This window comes from Lagenorhynchus albirostris, chromosome 7 (assembly GCF_949774975.1).
Source record: "Lagenorhynchus albirostris chromosome 7, mLagAlb1.1, whole genome shotgun sequence".
Lineage (NCBI taxonomy): Eukaryota > Metazoa > Chordata > Mammalia > Artiodactyla > Delphinidae > Lagenorhynchus > Lagenorhynchus albirostris.
Window position 1 is genome coordinate 107,181,956 of NC_083101.1, and position 20,438 is coordinate 107,202,393.

The 20,438-nt window shown below is 56.4% G+C and overlaps 1 protein-coding gene across 1 annotated transcript in view; it reads right to left on the bottom strand.

Annotated features, from left to right (window-relative positions):
• FAM167A (family with sequence similarity 167 member A) overlaps nucleotides 1-20,009 on the bottom strand; it is a 40,792-nt gene extending 20,783 nt beyond the window's left edge. The window contains exons 1-3 of the mRNA XM_060153615.1: nucleotides 19,928-20,009; nucleotides 14,057-14,156; nucleotides 3,560-4,339 (exon numbers count right to left, since the gene is read on the bottom strand). Of these exons, the coding sequence (XP_060009598.1) occupies nucleotides 3,560-3,928 (369 nt within the window). The 5' untranslated portion in view covers nucleotides 3,929-4,339; nucleotides 14,057-14,156; nucleotides 19,928-20,009. The remainder of the gene's footprint in view (nucleotides 1-3,559; nucleotides 4,340-14,056; nucleotides 14,157-19,927) is intronic.
• Nucleotides 20,010-20,438: the final 429 nt, after the last annotated feature.

Consider the following 20,438-nt stretch of genomic DNA (forward strand, 5'->3'; position numbering starts at 1 on the left):
GTGTGGGGCAAACAGCTACACAGCTGACTGAATTACAGATGTTTCCTTGGCCACACCAAGAGAAAAGACAAATTTGCACACGGGTCTGATAAATTGGTAGAGAGAGCCTGCCCCGGTATAGAGAAAACTTGACTCTGGGCTTAAAATAAAACAAAGGTTATTTGAAACCACTTTTGAAATCACTATTTTTAAAAAACAGGTTAATTTTTAATGACACCTTCAATGAGTTAACAGATGATGAATTAGGGAAAACAATGACGTGAAGTTTAATGTTTCGACTGAGAGTCAAAACGGGAGCGTGGGCGTGTTGATCAAATGTTCAACTCTGTTTTCAAGTCAGTCAAAGGATTTTATAGGTCGCCTTTGTTACTGTTTAATCTCAGAAGCGGGCAGAACTGCACATTTCAGTTGGCCTGCCTGCTGGTCTGCATTTGGGCTGCTCTGACCTCAGACTTAAAGTCTTCTGAACTAATTCAGCTCTTGGACCATTTGGTGTGGGACGACATGGCTTCATCCCCGGAGCCCACTGGCTGAGCCCAAGCCCAGAGGACAGTTACAGCAGGGACAGGGTTTAAGGCACAGGCTTGGGGACCCTTGGGGGTTCCCTCTGAGGACCCTTCTTGGTTCTCTGACCCCAGTCTTGCCTGCCTTTCAGTCCTTGATTCTCAAAGTGTGGTCCGGACCAGCAGTACAGCAAGCACTACCTTGGCGCTTGTTGGAAATTTGGAATCATGGACCCCATCCCAGACCTGTAAGATCAGAATCTTCATTTGAACAAGATCAGAATCTGCCCATTAGAGTTGGAGAGTCTTTGCTCTGAGAGTTTCTCTACCTGCAGCTGGAGGAGGCCTGCCCGATGGGGCCCTGTGGGAGGGACACCTCTCACCCCCTGCCTTTCTCCCCAAAGCTGTACTCTCACTGGTGAAGGCTGAGTTCACCAGTTATTAGTCATATAATTCTAGGCAGGTCGTCTGACTCTATGAGCCTCAGTTTACTCATCTGTATAATGGAGACATAACAGCAATTGCACAGGTCTGCTGTAGGAACAAAAGAGACCACAGCGTGAGGGCTGGACTCTCAATTTTGTTTCTCCCTCTGCCTCACCTATCGACTGCCAACATCTTTGTGAAGTCATGGCACAAAATCAACTGCCTTTGGAAGACACTGTGTAGTACAGTGGCTAAGAAGAGCCTGGGCGAGGCAACCAGACAGGCCACTGGTCAAATTTCTACCCTCTCAATTATTGCTACATTCCCCTCTGAGCCTCAGTTTCCTCTTCTGTAAAATGGGGCAACAGGAAGGTGATGTGACACTCAGAAGAGCTAAGTCATGCATGTGAAACACCTGGCACACGGTAGTCACTCAACTGGTAACAAATCTTGATATTATTACTATTATTATGCTTATTACCCACCTTTGGCAGCACAGAGAAGTGGCATGGAAAGGGGGAAAATACGCAAACATGAAGCATTGTTAATAATGCCGATGTTCGCTGTACTTATTTACAATAGCCTTAGGCAGCCACGTTAGTCCTGACGATTAACGCTCCTCTCCCTGCCTGTGGAGTATGACTCCATACGTCACCCCCGGGTGCCCTTGGCCTGGTCCACCTTCCTCCCCTCAGCCAGTGCACTCCGGCCGGGGCACTTCGCGCTGCTTGGCTTGCAATGGGCTTGGCAAGAAAAATGAGCACGGCCTGTAGGTCTATGGCAGTGGTTCTCAACCCACGCTGCACTTTGAGAATAGCTTGAAAAACTACTGAGGCCTGGGGCCCACCCCCAGATGTTGGTCTGACTGGTCTGGGGTGTGGTCTAGGAGTTGGGGGTTTCAAGGCTTCCCAGGTAAGTGTAACATACAGCCAGGGTTGAGGGGCGGCTCTCCTCCGGCGGACGTGGGGGACAACTTGAGAGAATGCCCTACCGGTTCACATCCAGGAAATTCCTTCTCTGATTTCCACCCCCGACGGGGACCCGTGCGGGATGCTAACCTACTTAGAAGCAAAAGCCTCCACTCCCAGAAGCCATCACACCTCAAATGAACCCAATGCCAGCTAATTGAATCCTTGACTGATGGGACTGTTTTTTTGTTCCTCTTTATGAAAACAAATCAAAGCAGTGCAGCCTCAAGGATTTAAAGAGCAGCTTCGTGGCCCTCCGTCCTCGCCTCTTACACGCCCCGAGAGCACCCAGTGGCGCTGGGGAGTCTGGAGACGCAGCGCGAATCCCCAGCGGCCGCGTCTTCTCTGCAAGCAACTAACACTCCAGTTACCAGGACAGACGTAGTGGAGACGTGATTTGAGAAACAGTCTCAACATCAAAGATTAAAACCGAAAAAGATGTCTGATTAACCAGATACTTGAGTCCCTGAGCCCTCCTGGCCCCAGTTCTTTACCTTAACTCACAAAGAATTCCAGGCCCCCAAGGGGATTTATTTTTCAGGATTCTGCCCGGCAAACCAGGCAGGCCTCTGCCTACCCTGTGGGACCAGGAGCTACTGGAGGCTCTGGAAGGCGGTTGGCCCTCGGTTGCTGGCTCACCTGTGGCCAGGGTGGCCCGACTGGGCAGCTGTGACCTGGGCCGCAGGTGACGGGCTGGTTGGGGCAGGAGTTGAAAGCACACGATTAGCATCACACCTGGCTCTGCTGAGACACCACCATGCCCAGGACCAGTGATTCTCCCCCGGGCGACGGGCGCACAGCTCTGCACGCCAACCCCCTTCTCATGTGCTGAGCAACGCCCCTGATGGGAGCCTGCCGTGCCCGTGGGCAGAAAAAAGGTCGAGCTGCTGGCCCCGGCTCCCAACGCACGCCCAATGCTCACACTTATTCCACCTGGATGCCCTCCCAGCTGTAACATATGGGCAGTTTCCTACTCAGACCCCGAGCCTCAGCCCAAAGCCCTCACCCCCGCCAGGCCTGATCAGCCACGCTGCCCCTGGGCAGCTCCCTGTACACCCGTCAGTGTGGGCAGAGCGCTGCGCTGCTGGGCTGAGCCCGAGCTACTCACAGCAGCGCCTGCGCTGCCCTGTGCTTGCCTCACGCGGCCCCGCTGCCCAGAGCAGCGCCATGGGGCGGGGTTGGCTGCTGAATGAAGGGCCACAGGAGCGGCCAGCAGCTTGGGCAGGTGGCAGGGTGACAGGGACTCAGAGAGGAAGAGGGGCAGTCACAGTCCAGGAAGGAGTGTATGGGACTCTGATGCCAGGAGTGGCGCTGGGGACACCTTCAAAACACAGGCTCAGGGGGACTGCCCTGGCAGTCCAGTGGTTAAGACTCCACACTTCCAATGCAGGGAGTGAGGCTTCCATCCCTGGTCGGGGTACTAAGATCCCACATGCTGCAAGGCGTGGCCAACAAACTAAAAATAAAAAACACGGGCTCAGGCTCTCCACAAGGACCTGTGGTTGGGGGCTGATGGGCACATGGACCACATATACCCACACAGTAATGAGGCCCAGCCTTGACTAAACAGGAAAATGTGCCGTTGGGAGGGGCAGAGATGGGGGAGAGACAGAGGGGTGGAGACAGAGACAGAGACAGAGAGAGAATGGCATCTGGACTCACCAGTTCCTTCCTGAGCCAGGCTATAGCTTCATCGATGCTCTCGAAGCCCTCCAGCCTGCCCGTGCACGGGGCCCCATCATCCTGGCTGGCCATCCCATGAGGTTGAGGATGCCGCCTGGGCGCTCCTGGGGGGCCTGAGGGCCCCTCTTCCACACAGGCCCGCTGCCCGGCCACCGGCCTCGGGAAGGGCCACGTCTGCTCCTCCAGCCTGGCCTGCCATTCCAGGTAGGAGGGCCTGCGGGTCTCCAGCCTCAGTTTCTCCGTGAGGGCCTTCAGGCTCCGGAGGTGGTCATCGGGAGGCGGGGCTGCGCCTGCCGGCCCTTCTTCCCCACTGGCTGCGTCTTCTCCTCGGCTCTGGGGCACAGACATTCTAGAACCTGCCTGGGCAGCCAGACATGGGAGGTGGTGGAGGGCACCGTGGGAGTCTTGGTGGGTGGCAAGGTCGGGTCCTGCTCTGGAAGGGTCTCACCCAGCTGGGGCCGAGGGTCTCGAGGGCATCGCTAGGACGGGCGCAGCTCCCGGAGTCCAGAGGGAGGAGGGCGAAGCTGCAGTGTCCACCGGAGCAGCTGCAGACAATCTGGGTTTAAGATGCCGTGGGCGCCATGCTTTGCAAGATGCAGGAACAGACAAGCGTTAGCAGGAATCTTTGGAGGCAGCTTTGCCAAGAAGATCTATCAGTGCCGGAGGTGAAGGCAGATTGAAGACCGGAGGGGATGCGGGACAGAGCCCTCTCCTCACAGGGAAGGGCAGGCGGTGAGAAGCTGCTGGCTGGTGTGAGGCCTGCAGGAAGGATTGGAACGATGTCAGTGCTGACCCCTCCCCTTGATGCGGCCTCAGAAGGCGACACTGAGGCTCAGAGAGGCTCAGACACGGGGCTGCTGACTGCTAGTTCAGGACTGGAAGAGAGGCTACTTCAGCGCCCTAAGTCCATGCAAAAAAGTTAATCATAAAAGCGTTGACTTTGTGCAGTGTCTCACCATGTATGAAATGTTTCCACCTCTATTATCTCATTTACTCCTCACTGCAAGTCTGTAATTACTTCTTTTTGTCCCCGTTTTACGCAGAGGAGCCTGAGTCTCAGAGGTTAAATGACTCACCCAAGAGCTCTCGCTGATCAGCAAGGACAGAGCCGGTCTCAGGCCTCTCTGAGCGCAGGCTGTCTGGAGGGGCGGAGGCGGTCCCCATGCAGACGCAGGTGAGCCTTGGGTCCAGGCACCCCCTGACCCCGCCCCGCCCCGTCCACCACAACCCCGTCCTAGGCTCCAGCCCTCTGGGGCAAGTCCTCCTGCACACTCTCAGCTTCCTTCCCCAAGAACAGCACCTTATCTCTCAGCTCGTCAGAGGAGGAAGAAAGTAAACCTGCAGCAGCTGAGGGAGATTGTTAAACGGAGCAAGGCTGTGACTCACCTTCTAGAAAGACGGTTCTCACCTTCACCTAAAAGGGCCACACGGCAGCGCCTCCCCTGCCGGGGCTGCAGTCTTCTGATCCGCTTTGGCCTTCCCACCCCCAGGGAGGAGGTGTGAGCCAGGCCCTTGCCCTATGATTTGGAGTCACAAGGCAGAGGAGTAGCTCTGAGCCAGAATCAGGCCCAGGGCTCCCAGCCTCCATATCCCACGGTGTCTGGCAGGTGGAGATGGGCCATCAGAGTAGGAGACATTTGACTTGGGCCAAGGAGAGGAGCCCTTGGCTTTCAGGGTGAGCTTTAAAAATCTGTGCTGAGGGCGGGCCGCCGTGAAAAAGACTGAATCGGTCTGGAACAATGTCCAAGATAAAGCGTACATGAAACAAAATATATATTCGCAGCCTGGAGAGGATGCCGCCCTTGGTGTGGAAAAGGCGGGGAAGGAAGAGATTTTTATGGACTTGTGTGTGCCTGAGGAGAAAAGCTGAAACTAAGAGTTGTGATTGCTTGTCTGGGGTGACGGGGACCAAGCATGGGGCGATGGTGGGCAGGCTGGGCCACCAGGGAGACTGTGGGCTCCTCTCCCACTGAGGCTTGGAGCTGCTCAAGAAGAGCTGAGCTTGCTGTCTTTCCGGATGGTTCCTGCAACCCCTTCCTGCAGTGGCATGTGACCAGAGGGATGCTCTGAGCCTGGGCCCGGGAATGAGAAGAAATCTTCCACCCCAACCAACGGCAGGGAAACCTAGCTCTTGCCTCCAGCCACACACATGAGAATCCCCTGAGGAACCTCCACAAACACAAGTCCCATGGCCATCCCAGGGGTCCTGATTCAGTAAGTCTGTGGCTGGACTTAGGCATCAGCATATTTTAAAGCTCCCCAAGTGACCTGAGATGACCAGGGTTGAGAACCGCTGGTCTTGAGACAGAAACACTAGACTTGGGATCAGATGGTCTGGCCGTAGGTGCTGCCAGGCTAGCTGAGCCTCAGTTTCCTCACCTGTAAAATGGGGGTGATAATACCAACCTCCTAGGTTTGGGGGAGTGGCACAACTAAGGTGTGTATGTGCCCTCTGCAGGCTTAGCATGCCCTGCAAATCTGGGGTGTTCTCATGGGGGTCTTCTGTGCAGCCTCACCGTCACACAGGCTTCTTAAGAATCTCTCCAAATCTAAAGACCTATTAGCCGCAGTCTGGGGCCCCTCCCAGGCGCCGTCTGCCTCTTTGCTGAGGTACCAGAGTCTGGAGTGTGCCGGGGTGGTGTGAACCTACAGGGCGTGCTCCACTGACCAGGAGCGCTGGCTATTTCCAGCGAAGCTTTTTGGAGAGGATCTAGCTGCAGATGAGCCCTGAGATTTGTGAGCAGAAGAAGCTGCTGGGACGTCTGTCTCCCTCCCCCTTTCCGCCACCCGCACCCTGCCTGCAGAGGGAGGACCTGTTAGGAGGGGTCTTCCTTCGGCGCCGCGGGGTAGGAGGCGGTGTGGAGGGGACAGTTACGACTGCCTTCTTGTAGCTGCCTCCTGGGCAGGGGGTGGGGGGTGGGGGAGCTTATTTTAATTAGTGGTTTCTAAATCAGTTCAGAGAAGACCGGCACAAAGGCGTCAGGATGGCTTGGAAACACTGGCGGGAGCGCCGTGCGCTGAGAATCAGCGGTGCTGACCCTTGATCAGCTGAGCTTTAGCGAGTGTGCACTGTCCTCTCCCTCCAGCCTCAGAGCTGCCCTGAGAAGCAGGAGGGGTCACCCCATTTTGAGAATGGCAAAATCGAGGCTGGGAAGGTTGAGGGACTCGGGTCAGCCTCTTTCTACTCCAGAGGGCATAGGCCTTGGGGTCAGTCCCCCAGGGTCCCAGTTCTGTGATCTTGGTCATGTGGCTTCATGACCACTCTCTGCTTCTGTGTCTTCTCCTGACAAGTGGGAAGAACCAGGACCAGCTATGTAATTTGCTGGGGTTGGTGCAAAATGCAATCAGGGCGCCTCATTAAAAAGTACTAACTAAAAAGATTTTCCGGCTTCCCCGTGGCGCAGTAGTTAAGAATCCACCTGCCAGTGCAGGGGACACGGGTTCGAGCCCTGGTCCAGGAAGATCCCACATGCCGCGGAGCAACTAAGCCTGTGCGCCACAACTACTGAGCCGTGTGCCACAACTACTGAGCCCGCGAGCCACAACTACTGAAGCTCGTGCGCCTAGAGCCCATGCTCCGCAACAAGAGAAGCCGCTGCAATGAGAAGCCCGCACACCGCAAAGAGCAGCCCCCGCTCGCCGCAACTAGAGAAAGCCCGCGCGCAGCAACAAAGACCCAATGCAGCCACAAATAAATTAATTAATTAAAAAAAAAAGATTTTCAAGGGCCCTGGGGGCTGCCCAGGTCCCTGGCTCACGAAGCCACGGCCCCAGGGTAATAACATCAACCTCACAGGTCATTTTGAATATTACATAAGGTGACAAATATCGAGTCCTTAACAGTGCCTGGTCTACAGTAAGCCCTAGACAAAGTGACACTCACTGGGGACGTGGCAAAGGCAGAGAGCCCGAGGAGGGAAGCCACAGGAGGCTGCCAGACCTGGGGCCTGAGGCATCTGGAAAAACAGGGCCAGGTGGTAATCTGACCAGGCCCAGGCATGCCCCGCCAGGCAGGCCACCGGGCTGCAGGGGAACACGAAATTCCTGAAGCAGAAGACAACCCCCGGGGGCACGTCAGCCTTCCTGCAGCAGCAACCTGCCAGCGCTCGGGACCCACGCAGCACACAAGGACGGCTGTTCAAACACGCTCCTGGCTCGCTCTGGGCGCACGGTTGCTGCCACGAAGATTGCCGTGCCAGCCGTGAGCTAATTCCCCCAGCTGCTGGGGGAGCCAGGTGGGCGCAGCCCAGTCATTCGGCCAACACCCCATCTCATCATGACCTAGTCTGTCCACTTGGACAACTTCCAAACCCACTTCCTAGCTGGGCTCTGCGGGCAGGGAAGGATGCGCTGACCCATTCTCTCACTCTCTCTGTCTCTCCGTCCCTCTCTCAAGGGACGCTCCCTCCCTCCCTCCCTCCCTCTTGCCCTACCTTTTCCTAAGAAACTCGAAGCCACTCTCTCCCTGTGTGGATCCCCAGGCTCAGGCCTGCTCCTTCCACTACGGGGTTCTCATTTCTTCTCCATGATACGCAATCCTTCCAACACTGAGTACCAGGCCCTGTCACGGCCCCCGTGACTTTGCACAAGCTGTCCCCTCGGCCTAGAATGCCCTTCCCTCCCTTCTCTGCCTCAGTTCTCAGGGATTTTCCCCTTCAAGTTTTTCTTGACTTGCCCAAGCTGTGTGTGCCCCCGGGGATACAACGAGACCACACTGGGCAAACAATTATGTCATCCCAACATTAGCTGACGCTTACTCAGAGCAGGTCATTCCAGGCATTGTTCTAAGAGCTAATGTGCACGGACACATTTAATCCTCACAATACCCCCACGAGGCAATATTATTCTTGTCTCCGTGACCCAGATGAGCAGACTGAGGCACAGAGAGGTTGAGTAGCTTGCCTGGGGTCACAGAACTAAGTGAGAAGGTGGGATTCGGAACCCTGCAGTCCGGCTCCAGGCTGGCTCATAACGCTGGGCTCAGTGGCCCTCTCGGGCCACAGCATTTCTACCAGGAACTTTCTGCATGGTCTCCTCTGCCGGACTCTGAGCTTCAGAAGGGCAAGGACCAGGCTCTGCACCCTGGAACCCCCAGCCCTCAGGGCCAAGCTGCTCTCTTTAAATGTTCGTGAATGAACAAGCAAAGAGCACGGACGCCTCTCCCCCCGCATCTGGATGGGCTCAGAGAAGCAGAGGGGATCTGGGCTCCCCCACCTGTCCTCGCGAGACCTGCCCTGATCTCGGGCGCCTGGATACAGGCTGTCAGGCCCAGCATCGTGAGGTGAGGGGACTTCTGCCCAGTGTCCCCTCCCTCCCCTGGAAAGAGCATTTCTGTTTCCTGGAAGGAAGTCACAGCTCTCGCCTCAGGGTGGCCACATGACTCAAACTGGCCCGTCAGAGCCCCCCTGGGTGGCTGTGTCAGAACCACCCAGAAGCCGGCCGTGGCCCCGCTGCTCACCACAGGGAGAGGGTCTGCCTAGCCAACGAAGCCAAGCAGATGAGGTAGCTTGAGGCCCTGTGGGAAGCAGTTCCACCTGACCTTGATTATAGAGCCTTGATATATCCTCCTACTTTGAAGCGGGTTCCTGACACTTGGAACCAACATAAGCGTGTGTTGGACAAAGGACATAAAATGACTCAGTGGATGTTGACAGTTGAGCATGAGGCTTGAGCTTGGCCAATCAGTTGCTCAGGTCCAGGATTCTGAGTCTGGGGCATGTGAGGCCAGGACGGAGGGACGTTGAACCTTGGAGGAAGATGTCAAGTGCAGGGGATGTGGCGTCATCTTAGCCAAACCATCCTTACTGAAGGACTGTGGGAGGGTAATGTTGTAATATAATAAGAAATGTGTATTTGGTCTCCATCCCTGGTTCCTGACACAGAGCTCTTAAAACTCTTGTAATTTTCTACATGATGAAAGCAATAAGAGTATTTTTTGTTAGGGTATCTCAGTTTTGTTCCCACTTCTTGAAACAGCTCCAGGGCATTCAGGTGCAAAGAGGGTCATCTGTTATTAATAAGAAGCCGCCTTCTACTACACCTGAGTTTATGTTAATGAGGTGACCGTTGGAAACCACTCAGGATGGGGGCTGGTTGCCAGGGGAACCAACCCGCGATGAGAGGGTTGGAACTTTCAGCCCCATCCCTGACCTCTGGGGAGGAGAGAGGGGCTGGAGGTTGACCTAATCACCACCCACCAATGATTTAATCAATCATGCCTATGCAATGAGGCCTCCATAAAACCCCAACTGAAGGGGTTCTGAGAGCTCCCAGGTTGGTGAGCACGCCGAGGTACTGGGGGGATGGCACGCCTGGAGGGGGCATGGGAGCTCTGCACCCCTCCCCCTATGGACGTCTTCACTTGGATGGTAAATACAAGTACTAAATTCTTCCCTGAGTTTTGTGAGCTATTTAAGCAGATGACTGAATCTGAGGAAGGGGTTGTGGGCAATTCCTGGTTTACAGCCAGTTGGTCAGAAGTTCAGGTGACAACCTGGGACTTGCAATTGGTGTGTGAAGTGGGGGACAGTCTTGTGGGACTGAGCCCTTAACTTGTGGGGTCTGATGCTACCCTTAGGTGGATAGTGTCAAAATTGAGTTAAATCGTAGAACACCCAGTTGGTGTCTGCAGAGAACTGGAGGGTTGTTTGGGGTGGGAAACTCACACATCTGGTGTCAGAAGTGTTCCAGGAGGGGGTGTTTGTGTGAATAAAAACCTAGTGCCCCGATGAGTGGGTCTCAGACAGATCACTATGGGCCCTCTTGCCTCTCGGTTTTCTGAGCTGCCCCGATTCTGCCTGTTTTCTCTCTTGGGTCTCTACCTCCTGCCAATTCTGTGTACACCTTACAATAACACTGCTTTCTGTTGCTTATAACCAGGAGCGCTGACTGAAATGAGGGGGAGGCAAAGCATATGACTGACAGCTAAGCAGTGTCATAAAACAACCTGAATACCAAGAGAGGCTCCCTCTCCCCATTTCCACGTGTCCCTTAGAGGGTGCCACCTCCAGCTGAGAACCAGAGAGTGGATGACCATTGTGGACTCAAAGAAGCTTTTACCAAGAGTCCATCCGCATTCATAGTTGATATGTTTCTTGTCTTTAAAAAAAGAAAATTTATTTATTTATTTTTGGCTGAATTGGGTCTTAATTGCAGCACGCGTGATTTTCGTTGCAGCGCGTGGGCTTCTCTCTAGTTGTGGCATGGGGGTTTTCTCTCCCTAGTTGTGGCACGTGGGGTCAGTAGTTGTGGCGCGTGGGCTTAGTTGCCCCACGGCAGGTGGGATCTTAGTTGCCGGACCAGAGATGGAACCCGCGTCCCCTGCATTGGAAGGCGGATTCTTTACCACTGGACCACCGGGGAAGCCCCTCATATGTTTCTTAATTTACGATCTACTACAGGCAGTGCTTGATGAGGATGTAATAACAGTTTTCCACAGGGATAAACTGACACGTATGCTGCTCCTTCCAGCAGAAGTGCCGCCCGTGGGTCCTCGTGCATAAGCTGACACGCCCTGGGTTTAGGCTTGGTGATACACGCAGCGCAGACTCTCTTGCACACGCGTGCAGGCCGGCCCTGGTCCCCAGCAGCAGAGCGGTGGGTAACACACAGGGGTTGTGGGCGGGGTTGGTAAAGGCAGGAACGGACCCTTAAGACACCCCATCCCTGCCAGACCTGCCTTGCTGAGGAAATTCAGATCCCGTGAGGGCCCCAGCCACAGAGTAGCCGATTCTTCACTGCAGAAGTGTCCCTGCAGGACACAGACCCAGCAGCGGGGCCCGCTCACGGGGGCGGGGTGTGAGGGCAGGGCCGCTGGCTCTGTGTCCCCTGCCGTGCTTGCTGCTGCCTCTGCTTATCCACCTTCTACCTCTGTGGGCCTCAGGCCCCTGACTGATGAGCCCAACCCATCAGTCCCCCAAAGAGAGCCGCCCTGTGGGCGTGTTACATGTGTCACCAGGCCTAAAAGATTCATTGGACGGACTCGGGCCCAGGGCTCAGGGGCCACCCAGCGTCTTGGGAGCAGGGGCTGCAGGAAGGGAGGGACGGCACCCACTCTGGCTTTAGCCGGGCCAGGCCTGCCTGCCAGCTCTCAGCAGGGCCACACATCCCCACCTTCTACCCACAGGCCGTGACCTGAGAGCGGGTCAGGGGCTGCCAGGGCTGAGGACAAAGGGGACCCCTGCTTCCCGGGCTGCGGGTCTGTCCTCTGGGACCGGAGCCCCTCTCCAGGGGGGGCTCTGAGACTTGGGGAGTCACCTCGCCTCGCCTGTCTGGGTCTCAGCCGGCCCCTCTTTTGAAATGAGGTGTTGCAGCGTCCACCCTGTCAGCCACCGCCGGGCTGAGGACAGAGTCGGGGGAAAGGGCTCCAGCATCTGCACTGCGTTTTATAAGCTTTCAGCGTGGCTCAGGCCATGGCTCACACCTGAACCTTTTTCTTTCCTTTCCTAAAGCAGCGAGTCCCTTTTCTTTCCAGGTGGGTGACAGGTCGGTAGGTCTGGGACAAGGAAGTGCAGCTGGGACGAGGCAGGCTTTTTTAGGTTTAATCATAAAACCCTGATGTTTATCTTAAACTGAGCGCACAGGGCTGGGCCTCAGGACTGACCTCCGGTGGCCGATGGAGGCTGTGAAATCCCGTCTGTGCTTTGTAGACTCAGGGAGCCCTAACGACCAGGGTTGAGAGGCTGGGGGACACAGTCCTGTGGCCCATGGTCACCAGGGTGCTTCCAGGAGCTGCCAGAGAACGTGTTTTCTCGCCTCCTCTGAGGTTGCCATGGTGACCGAAGCAGGAGGGGACACCCGCTGGTCTGGCCCTTCACAGATCATCTTTCCCAGCTCATCTTTATTCCAGGTCTTGGTCAGAGCTGGTGTTGGGAGTGCCAGAGATCGGGGGGAAGACAAGATGCAGAGACAGGACCCCGGGTACAAACTGTGCGTGCATGGCGGAGGCAAACTGAGCTGGGACGGGGTGTGTGTGTGGGGGGGTGTGTTGGGGGGGTGCTTTATTGTTGCGTGTGTGCTCTGGGATGCTAGTGAGGGAAGTGGAGTGGTACCTGGGTTCTTCCCATGCACCGGTGATGTACCCCTCAGGGGAAGGCACGCCCACAGGGGCTGCGAGCTGCCACCAGGAGAGCCCTCCGCTTTCCACTTCCTGGAAGCCACCCGTTTGCTGCCTGGGTCACTCCTCCTGCCACAAACCATTGTGAGACTCCAGCCATTTCCTCTAAGAGCCTGAGGTTGTGCTCCTGCCCTCATGCCTTGCACCATCAACTGACTTCCGCCTGATCTCACGCACACGTTCACACGTCACCTCCACAGAGACCAGCTCTGACCAGCCCACTGAGATGTCCCTGCTTCCTTTTTCTTCATAGCTCTCCTCACTCACAGAACTAGGATGTTGCACGTTGAATGTAAGTCCCCTGAGGGCAGTGGCTTTCTCTTGTTCACTGCTGTGATCCTAGCACTCAGAACAGTGCCTGGCACATAGTAGGTGCTCAATAAACTTGTTGGATGAGTGAATGAGTGATTGGATGAATGAAAGAAGGAGGACTTTCTGGGCAGTCGGTTTTATCCCTTTGTCCATCACAGCCCCTTCAGGGAACTCCCTTCTCACTGGGTCTACAGCTCTGCTCTGAAGCTCAGCTGAGGGCTGGCCAAAACGCTCCAGGATACCCCACCTTCCAGGCCATTCTCTGACGGCTTCCGGCATTGGCCTCTGTCACACGCACGGCACCCTGGCCTGTATGACCTTGAACCGTGGGAGTGTCTGGCTCCCTGACCACTGTCTAGCTCCTCGATGGGAAGAGCATTCCTTTCTCTTTTGTGTCCTGAGCACAGGGCTCTGCAAACAGCAGACGTTCAATAAATGCTGAGGACGGCAGTGCTGTGAGCTAGTGAACAAATTCACACCTCCAGATGGTTTCCTGCCCAGTAGAAGACCTCCTGCAGCTTCAAGGTCAGAATGTTTCTAGTGAGTCTGAGTTGGGGGGCCGGGGTGGGTTTGGGAGACTGGTCTCAACTTGATGTTTTCGCCTTTCCGCGTAGCCTCAGGTTTGAATTTCATGAGTCTCTGAGCCTAATTCAAACACCACCTTATTCTACAGTCCTCTATACCGGGGGTGAGAGGCCCGGTGGGCTGCAATCCTCACTCCCTCACTGCCTGCTCCAGGAGTCCCAGCACCGCTGCTAGGGAAGGGGAATGGGGCCACCGTTTTGGACAGGCCCAACCCGGGTGGGAAACAGGAGTCCCTGACCGGGGCGTCAGCTCCAGGGACCCCATGCCCACCCCTAGCCCGAGTGCCTGCGGCCACTCACTTCCCCTCAGGGCTCTGCTTCTCCCCTGCCAAATGCATGGTTTGGGTGGAACGGCCTTGACACTTCCTTCCTCACCAATAAGCACAGAGCCTAGACCACGGCACCCGGTGGGGTTGTCACCTCGTCATGAAATCGCACCGGCAGGGGGCACAGGGACCCACTCACCAGTGTTCTCTCAGGCGTTCCTCCCAGTGAAGTTCGGTTTGCAACGTCCTGTGCTAATGGCCACGGCTCAGCTTCTCACTCAGCGCTCCCACGTCCACACCTGGAATCACAGGCGCAATCACAAACATTAGGAAATCACACTGCAGCCTACAAACGTTTTCCCCACTTTCGATGGCCTGGGCTGCAGCGGCCTTCCTGAGAGTTAGACCCCAGAGAAATCACAAACCAGAGACGTTTCAAGACTTGCCTGGGGTCACACAGCTCTGTTCAGGGAGCTGGCTGGGCTCAGACCCGCGTCTTTGGACTCCCAGTGCAGCTTCCATTGTCTAGAAACCTTGCTCTGTCTCTCTGGGACCTCGTGAGACAAGAGTCTATAAAAATACTTGTTAAGGCCTCTGCATAAAGTGCTCGGTCCACGCTGAATAATTGATGGGCCCTGCCCCCTGCCGCGGAGAACAGCACACAGGCCTCCTGCCGCGAGGCTGGGGATAGGCGGAACTTCCCTATCGTTTTTTGCCCAGTGAAAGAGGTGGCTGAGAAAACCGCCAAGGAAGAGTTGTGCGTCCCTGTGGGTCGGGAAAAGGCCCTGGCTCCCAGGAGCCACAGATCTAATTTACTGCCTCACTGAAAGGAGCGGGGGGCCTGCCGGGTCACCCGGCGTCGCCGCCGTGTCCCTTCCAAGGCCGCGAGGCCCTGGGAAAGGGCTGCTCCACCCCGACAGGCCGGGAGAAAGGTGCCTGAGAATCGGAGGGTCCCACGGGGGGTGTGGGGGGATTAGCCATGGGAAATGCAGAGTCCGAAGCGCAGATTCTCCTCCGTGAGAACCCTGACGAGGCAGAGATGCTCAGGAGGGGTGAGGCAGCCTGTCGCCGCCCGGCCAACTGCTGCATGTGACCGCAGGACTCTTCTGGCCAAAGGCCATGGCAACGGGGATTAGGGGGGAGAAAGCAGACACAGAGTGGCCTTTAAAGCAATTTGCAGAGATCAAAGTAGAAGGCAGTTCGGGCGGGTGCTCTGGCTCTAAGAACAGGGAACATTTCACAGCTGAGCGAAACTCAGGCACCATTTCACAGCTAAAGACGCTGGGGCTATACATCCTCCCCCGTGGGGTACGTCCGCCCCACCAAAGTGTCTCCTAATTGGCATTTGTCTCAGCCCCCATCCAAGGCAGAGTTAGGACTGTCCGAGTCCACAGAATAACGGGCTCCAGCTTCAAATGTGCAGAAGCAACCAGCCGGCTCAAATGGGAGAGTGTTGGGACGACTGGCTTTCTGTTTTACTCTGCGTCGAAAGTCCCAGAGCCCAGTGGTTTGGCAAGGACCTCCTAAGAAGTTTCACTCGCTTATGTAGGGCACCTCACCTGCATAGTCTGTTTGGGCGTGCTGACCTCTCAGGGGGTTGGAGGGCCCTCAGAGTTGCCCTGTGTTTGGGCAGGGCCCGTCGTAAGGACGTGGGAGTGAGGGGCCGTTCCAGCTCTGTCTGCAGCTCATCCAAAGTGCAGCCCTGCGCCCCCTCCGGGGCCCAGGGAGAACAGAAAGTAGGGTGTGTGCCCCTGCTCCCTTCTCAGGTCAGTTGAGCTGAACGTAGCTGGGCTGCTGAGCTGCCTGAGTTCACACTTCACAGAGGGCAGGAATCGGGAGCCGGACAGAGAGATGCAGCAGGTTATAGGGATGGGACAGGGCTGCGTGTTGGTGGACGTGGGTTGATAGCCCAGCCCGGACACTTACTAATTCTATGACCTTGGGATCATAGTGGAATCAACTGCAAAGCCTTGGAAGGATCCGATGAGATAGAGTGTATGTGAATTCTTAGTTATGCCTCTAACAGGACGGTCACCTCCCGCCCACAACAGTGCTTGGCTGGACCTCTCCTGGCTGCAGAACCACTAACGTTAGCCCACACGTTTCTGTGCACTCCAGAACGCGCAGGACAGCACGCTGTTGCCTGCCCAGGACTCTGGGCTGCACGAGTGGTCTTTTCTCGTCGGCAGCTCTGATCAGACACTGCACCTCCTTGAGGACAGGGCCATTGTCCTGCTTCCTTGGTGGGATGTCCATGATTGATCTTAAAACCCTTCACAGACATGAGATGTTCTGTGTGGTATCACACCGGGCCAGCTGCAACCAGCCGCATTCAACGAGGGACACCCCAACCCCGGCTGGCATTGGCAGCCTGGTGTAGGGTCCCCCCTCTGCAGAGCGGGCTCTGGGAAGCGACTGGCTGTCTTTCTTACCGCTCAGCACGAGACATTTGAGAACTCGCAGGGTAAACGTTAGAAGCGCATTCTCCTAGGTGAAAACAGAGGTATTCAAGACATGCGGGCCAAACGAATTTTGAGACACTCTTGACTCTTGAAGGAGCAGAGTGAAAGCATCTGGTGAGACCTCAGGGGGAGGTATGGTCGGGGCTCCTAGAGAGACAGATGGCTGTGACCTCACTGAGCCCACAGAGCAGGCCGTCTGAACTCTGCTGGACCCGTTGGCAAATAAACAGTGTTCAAAAAATGTCTGTCTGTGTGGCGGAATTCAGTCTGAGGCTTATTTCCATCCGGCCTGATAGGGAGGTCTGCTCTCACCTTCCTCAAAGCTGTCGTTGTCTGCCATCAAACAAGTAAACAAACAACAACACAACAGAACCTGAGAATTTGGACCAAACTAGTAGGACAGTGTACAGTAAGGCGGTGCCCCAGGGTGAGGCGCATGGAAATGCTCCCAGGACGAGGGAGGTAGTGTCACTTTGACTTGATGATGGACAGGGGCGACCAGGGCGCGAAGTGGCCTCCCGCTCAAGGATCCTGATTTAGAACCCTCCTGCATAATCATCACCCTGGACCGCCTCAGCTGGCCTTCTGGGGCTGAAGTACCTGCCTCACACTCAGGCCCTGCTGGCTTCCTGGAATGAGGAAACAGCTCAGCCTTCAGTGGGCCCTGAGCTGCGGCCTCCGTGGAGGTCACCGTCTGGGCCCATTATGTACCTGGAAATCGGCTCTGGGCTGGGCCTTCCAGGTCCCAAGGGATGAACCCTATGACAAAGCCTCTGGGAACCCATGACCAGCTCCCACATCTGGATCAGGATACCTGAGGGGAATTTCTGGCCATACTGGAGAGATGGCCTTGAAGAAGCGGGAGCTCAGTCTGTGCCCCGGGAGAAGCTGAATCCCGCCCCTCCCCAGGGCTCTGCAAAGGCTGCTGGGCAGGGGCCAGGAGTGAAGCGACCCCTGATGCTGGGGAGCTCACTGCCCCCCTACCTTCCTGGATGGGTGTGCCCACAGGGAGACCAGCTGCTGTGCTCTGCGTTCCCTCCCTTAAGAAGTTTTTCATGGGCGAGCATAGTTGGGGGGGCCGGGGGGGACCGTCAGGTAGCATTCAGGAGGAAAGGAGCCGGGAGTGGGGCAGCGCACACTTGTAACTTCTCCTCTCCATTTCTCTGTCGTCTTGTCTCCTTCCGCTCCCACACCTGTCCAGAGACAAGCGTGGAGGGGCTGGGGGGCAGAGTGTGGAAGCACCGGGCTTTCATGCACCGGGGCAGCTGTCCTAGCCACGTAGATACTGACATTTGCAGTCTTCCTAACTCTTGTCGGCAACTTGACCCCCTGTGGCGGCTCAAACTCTACAGGCTGATGGCAAAGCTCCTTCTAAACCCCTTGCCCACCTCCAGATCCTTCCGGGTCCGCATGCCCACTGCCCTCCATTTAGCCCATGCTCGCCGCTTAGAGGTCTTCTTCAGAATTTGCCTTTCCTTCCTTTCTCCTCGCCCCAGTCCAAATCCCAGGGTACATGCGCATATTAAGAGCCATCCTGGTTAATCCTAGAGGGTCTCTGATTTGTGAGTGAGAACTCTGTCCCGCCTAGTCTACAAACCAGGGAGCAAGCTGTTTCCATTATCATTCATCTTCCACCTTTGCAAATAGCTCTATGCCCCACGCAGGCAAAGAGCGATTGCTGGGGAGAGCACAGCTCCCAGAGGGTGCTGGGAATTCCAGACGCTCCTGTAGGGCTGAGGGAGTTATCCATGGGCAAAATTTACCTAAAGAAAGCCGCCTGCGCGTGTGAGTGAACAGCCCGACAAGCAGTTTCTTCCTCGTCGGCCTGGGGCTCGGTGGAAGTCTCTCAGCAATAGTTAGGCACTGCCTTAATTTACTTCCCGGCCAGAGTCCATATTGGAAGGAGACCAAGCGGGTAGACACGGAGGTGGGACTGTTAATTTAGTGGAAATCCATGCATGTAACTGGGAGGACAAGACAGGAGCGAGTGCATGAGAAGTTGGGGGTCTTCAAGGGGGCAAGGAGGAAAAGGGGGGTGAGGGAGGACCCTTCTCTCTCCCGGCTTCAGGGGAGCAGGTTGAAGCCAGCCAGGTCGAATGCAGAGCCTGGCTGCTTTCCTGGCTCCACAGGGCCCTTGAGGTGCCAGGAACGTTCCCAGGTCACAGGACAAGCCCTGCCCCGCAGCTCTCTTTTGGTCTGGGTCTGACTGGTTTCTTCCCCCTCTCTGGCCTCTCTGATCAGATGTCCAAAAGCAGCCTTCCTTTGAGAGCACCGTCTTAGGAGTCAGCACGTTGGCTGAGCCTCTCTGCTCTTTTCACCAGCCCCACGAGCCGCACCAAGTTACCGAACCTCTCGGAGACCCATTGGCAAAATGGGGGTATAATGTTCCCTCGAAGGGTGATTGTGAGGGTCAAACGCCCAGCGGGTGTGAAGGGTTCTCAAGCAGTGCCCGGCTGGCAAGTGCACTTAGGAAAGAAGAGCCGTCATCCTTATGCACTCAGTACAGCTTGTAGCTGCTCTGCCAGGCCCCTTAAAACTCCGCTAGCAGAAGCTCCCACCCTGCAGATGCGGTCAGGCCACCTCTGCTCTCCCTGGACATTGCCCAGCTCTCCACTCTCCATCAGCAAGGCTGTCTCTGGGGCATCGGAAAGGAAGCTGCTTTAGAGCCACGCCTCCCTCGGGCACTTTGGGGATTGCCCTATTGGTGGGACCTGGGCTCATTGCACCTGGGATTCACCAGGAACCGCTGGCAGCTGGTGGAAACTTAATCTGGGAGAACGTGCCTGCGGATTTAAGACAGTGGCCGTGATCCACCGACCTGGAAGCAACTCACCTTCCAGATCTTCTCCAGAGGGGCAGGGAATGAAAAACAGCAATAAGGGATTTTTTAAAAAGCAGAACAGACAACCCGACTTGGTGCACAGAGACACCTGCCCCCTGGCCTCGGGCCACAGACCTTCCCGCCTTCTCCCAGTGACCTGGGTGCCCAGCCGCAGGGCTGACCCTCTCATTCCCTGGGGCCCTTCTGGCTGTACAGTTCCCTCTGATTGCACTGGCCTCAGCCTTTCAGAGCACCCTCGGGCCCAAGTGCCCTGGGTCACTTCTCCTGAGTTAGGGATTGCATCCTGGGGGCAGGAATAACCACATCGCTGAGCCTGAAGTAGGCAGAGGGGACCAGGTGGGCTTGGAGGCGACCAGCGGTCTGGGAGTAGACCCGGAGAGACTGAGTGGGGCTCCTCCCTTTCAGACCTCAAACCTCACATCTCCACCCAGATCTTATTCCTGGAAGGGGCCAGCCAGGAATCTGGGAGATGGAGTCCAGCCGAGCTGTCCCGCTCCCCCTGAGGGGAGCGAGCCCCCAGGAGCGGGTGAGGCAGGACCTCATCTCCTGCGGGCTGGTGGGGGGGGGGCGGTGCCCGCTCCAGGGCGCATTGGAGTCCGTGCTCCCCCAGCCCCGGACTGGGCTGCTCCCCGCCACTGCCAGCTCTGAGGACCTGCGGCGCCCCGACTGGCAAGTGCACTCCCCTGGCAGTGCCGCCGGCCACAGACACATCATCCCCAGTCCGGCCCCCAGACCTGGGAGCGTCCCCGCCCTGCTGCAAACCCACCTTCCGGGGCGCTCCGAGGCCCATTCCAGGGGTGTCACCGAGGTCCCCGCCTCCTCCTTTCGACGCGGGCTCCCGCTCGTCCGCAGCCCAAGGCCCCCGCTTCGAGGCTGAGCCGGCTTCTGCCTCCCTTTCTCTCTCGCTCCTGGGAATTCTCGGCACTATTCTTTTTTTAAGGGATTTTTTCTTTTTTTTTTTTTTTTTTTGCGTTGCGTCAGGGCGGTTGCCTGGCGACGGCGGAGCTATTCCACCGCGAGCCTTTCAGTCGCGATCCCCTCCAGCCTCTCATTCAAGTCTCTCCGCCCGCGGCTCCGGGGACGGGGAGGCGCCAGGCCAGAAGGCGCGCGCCGGGTCCTAAAGCCCTTCCAGCGGCGCGTTCCCGGCCAGGACCCGAACCGAGCAGCTGCCCTGCCGCAAGTAGAAGCAAAGCACACGCGATGGCCAAACCCTAGACGAAACCAAACCCAAATAGGCTTTAAAAAAACAAAAAACAAAACAAAGCGAAAACACAGAA